General features: G+C 28.9%; 1 protein-coding gene across 1 annotated transcript; it reads right to left on the reverse strand.

Annotated features, from left to right (window-relative positions):
* Positions 1-380: 380 nt before the first annotated feature.
* LOC119664879 (longitudinals lacking protein, isoforms H/M/V-like) lies at positions 381-1836 on the reverse strand. The gene is made up of 4 exons (XM_038074240.1): positions 1830-1836; positions 1474-1758; positions 1123-1380; positions 381-520 (listed from the first exon to the last, which is right to left on the reverse strand). The coding sequence occupies exons 1-4, from the start codon at positions 1834-1836 to the stop codon at positions 429-431; spliced, it is 642 nt and encodes a 213-aa protein (XP_037930168.1). The 3' UTR covers positions 381-428.
* Positions 1837-2083: the final 247 nt, after the last annotated feature.

The raw sequence follows: 2083 nt of genomic DNA on the forward strand, positions 1-2083 counted from the left end.
TTTTAGATTTTATAAATAAAAGCACAGCTTGTCTTTTCTTGTTTAAATATATGTTTGCTTGTTTTTTTCTTGTAGTTTAAATAAATTCTCTTCTTTAATAACATAAGATACTAATTATGTAAAGCTTTTTGAGCACGACATATAAAATTCTTTCAGATATTCTATTTAGCAATATATTGTAAATATTAAGGCGATTTTTTAAACTATTAAATTTTTATAATGCGTTACATGAAAAATATTTACTTCTTTAGTAAATTTTTTATATAAGTTTCTGGCTAACTTAACTATGTTAATCTTCAAGTATATTAATTCTAACGTTGTTCAAAATTACAGATCTTATTAAAAAAAAGTCCTGATATCTATAACTAACTATATATTTTATTTGTCGTGCTCGGAGCCTTTGTTCTTCTTCTTTGAATGTTTCGTATTTAGAACTTACCTTGTGGGTCCCGTTGCTGTGCATCTTGTGTTGTCAGTAACAATTCATCCTGAGATCTATCATGTTGCCAGGGTGCGTAGCCTAAAAGAAGAAACGCGTGTTTAAAAATTTTGAAATGAACATATATCCTTAGAAATATGTATTACAATAAAATTTCAAGTCATTAAACTACAATTTACTTGTGGCATTTTATATTATACGCAAGGCTTAAATAATTTAAATTACATTTCATTTATTTCGATTTTTGAAAAATCATTGATTAATTGTTCAAGTATATAACTAACTTATTAAATTATTTGTTAAAATTATATTTTATGTTCACTAATATTTCGATTACATTCTATGGTCTTTCTTCAGGATACTGATAGATTATAATATAATTAAGGTACTGTACTAATTAGACTACAGTCAAAAATTAGTGAAAACAAAATATATTTTTTTTATAATTTAAAAATTGTGCATTATTTAAACAATTAACAAATTAAGCTCGTCATTAAAACAATAAATTTAATTTTGTTGTAATATAAAATATAACGAAAGAAACTTGTTTTAAATAAAAAAGTTAAAACAATAAATTACAACTACAACAAATTTTATATTTAATTTTAAGACTTTTTGTAGAATGTTTGGGTAATTTTTTATAGTGACTTAAAAATTTTACTACATAAAATGCAATTATTTACCTTGACTAGATCCTTCTCCTCCTTGACTTGTACCAGCATTATGATCTAAATCATCCATACCCATTTCTTCATCATTGACCTGAGGTTGCTCCTGTAGCACCATCAACAGCATTATTCCTGTCGATAATGCTGTTGATGATGTCGGAATTTGTGCGGCAGCTGCTGTTATAGCGCCAGCACCAGCTAAGTTTGCAGGCTGCTGAAGTAATGCGGATTGATTAGATTGCATTTGAGAGGAGTTTGAGTTGTCATGAATATCTGCAAATGAAATAAATAAATATTAGTTAACATTCATATTAACATTATTTAGTCATTTAAGTAAAATTGATTTTTTTTATATAATATACATACCAGTCATGGCATTTTCAATGCTCCTGCGCCGAACTTTTCGTCGACGTCTTGATGGACTAGAAGAACCTTCACGTGATGCAGACAAATCTTGTGAATCCATACCTGATTGTGCAACACGTGCACGTTTGGTTTGTTCTAATGTATAACCAGAACTTAATTTGCTTGAACCACCACCGACACTACCAGGTATGTTTAAACCCCGATGATGTTCAGGATTCGGTGCACCAGTGCGATTATCGGATAAACCTTTAATTTGCAATGACTCAGCAGCTTTTAATAAAGCCGCTTATTGATCTTGCGAAATATTTACTTCGCCACGATACATATAGTCCATCATTGCGGTCAACTCCTGATACTTAACATCTTTCAAAATTAGAATAGGATGTTTATCATATTATTGTTGAAGTAAGGTCTAAAAAAAATTCATAATGATTAATTAAATATATGCATAGATGTTATTTGTTTATTATTTATTTAATACTTACTGCAAAATTAGACTACATGCTGATAAAACAACTTTGTGTGCTTTAAGAAATTTTCCTTCAGCAGCGATTGTACAATCCACAAGTGTCTGACTTGTCAAAAGATTGTCAAAGACACTGATCAGAGT

Source organism: Teleopsis dalmanni, unplaced genomic scaffold, assembly GCF_002237135.1.
Source record: "Teleopsis dalmanni isolate 2A unplaced genomic scaffold, ASM223713v2 unscaffolded_contig_2837, whole genome shotgun sequence".
In the NCBI taxonomy this organism is placed as follows: domain Eukaryota; kingdom Metazoa; phylum Arthropoda; class Insecta; order Diptera; family Diopsidae; genus Teleopsis; species Teleopsis dalmanni.

Coding starts and splice junctions, on each gene's coding strand:
- LOC119664879 (XM_038074240.1), bottom strand. Junction 1,381..1,473: donor CATTGAAAATGCCATGACTG/GTATGTATATTA, acceptor TTTCATTTGCAG/ATATTCATGACAACTCAAAC. Junction 521..1,122: donor AGGAGAAGGATCTAGTCAAG/GTAAATAATTGC, acceptor TTCTTCTTTTAG/GCTACGCACCCTGGCAACAT.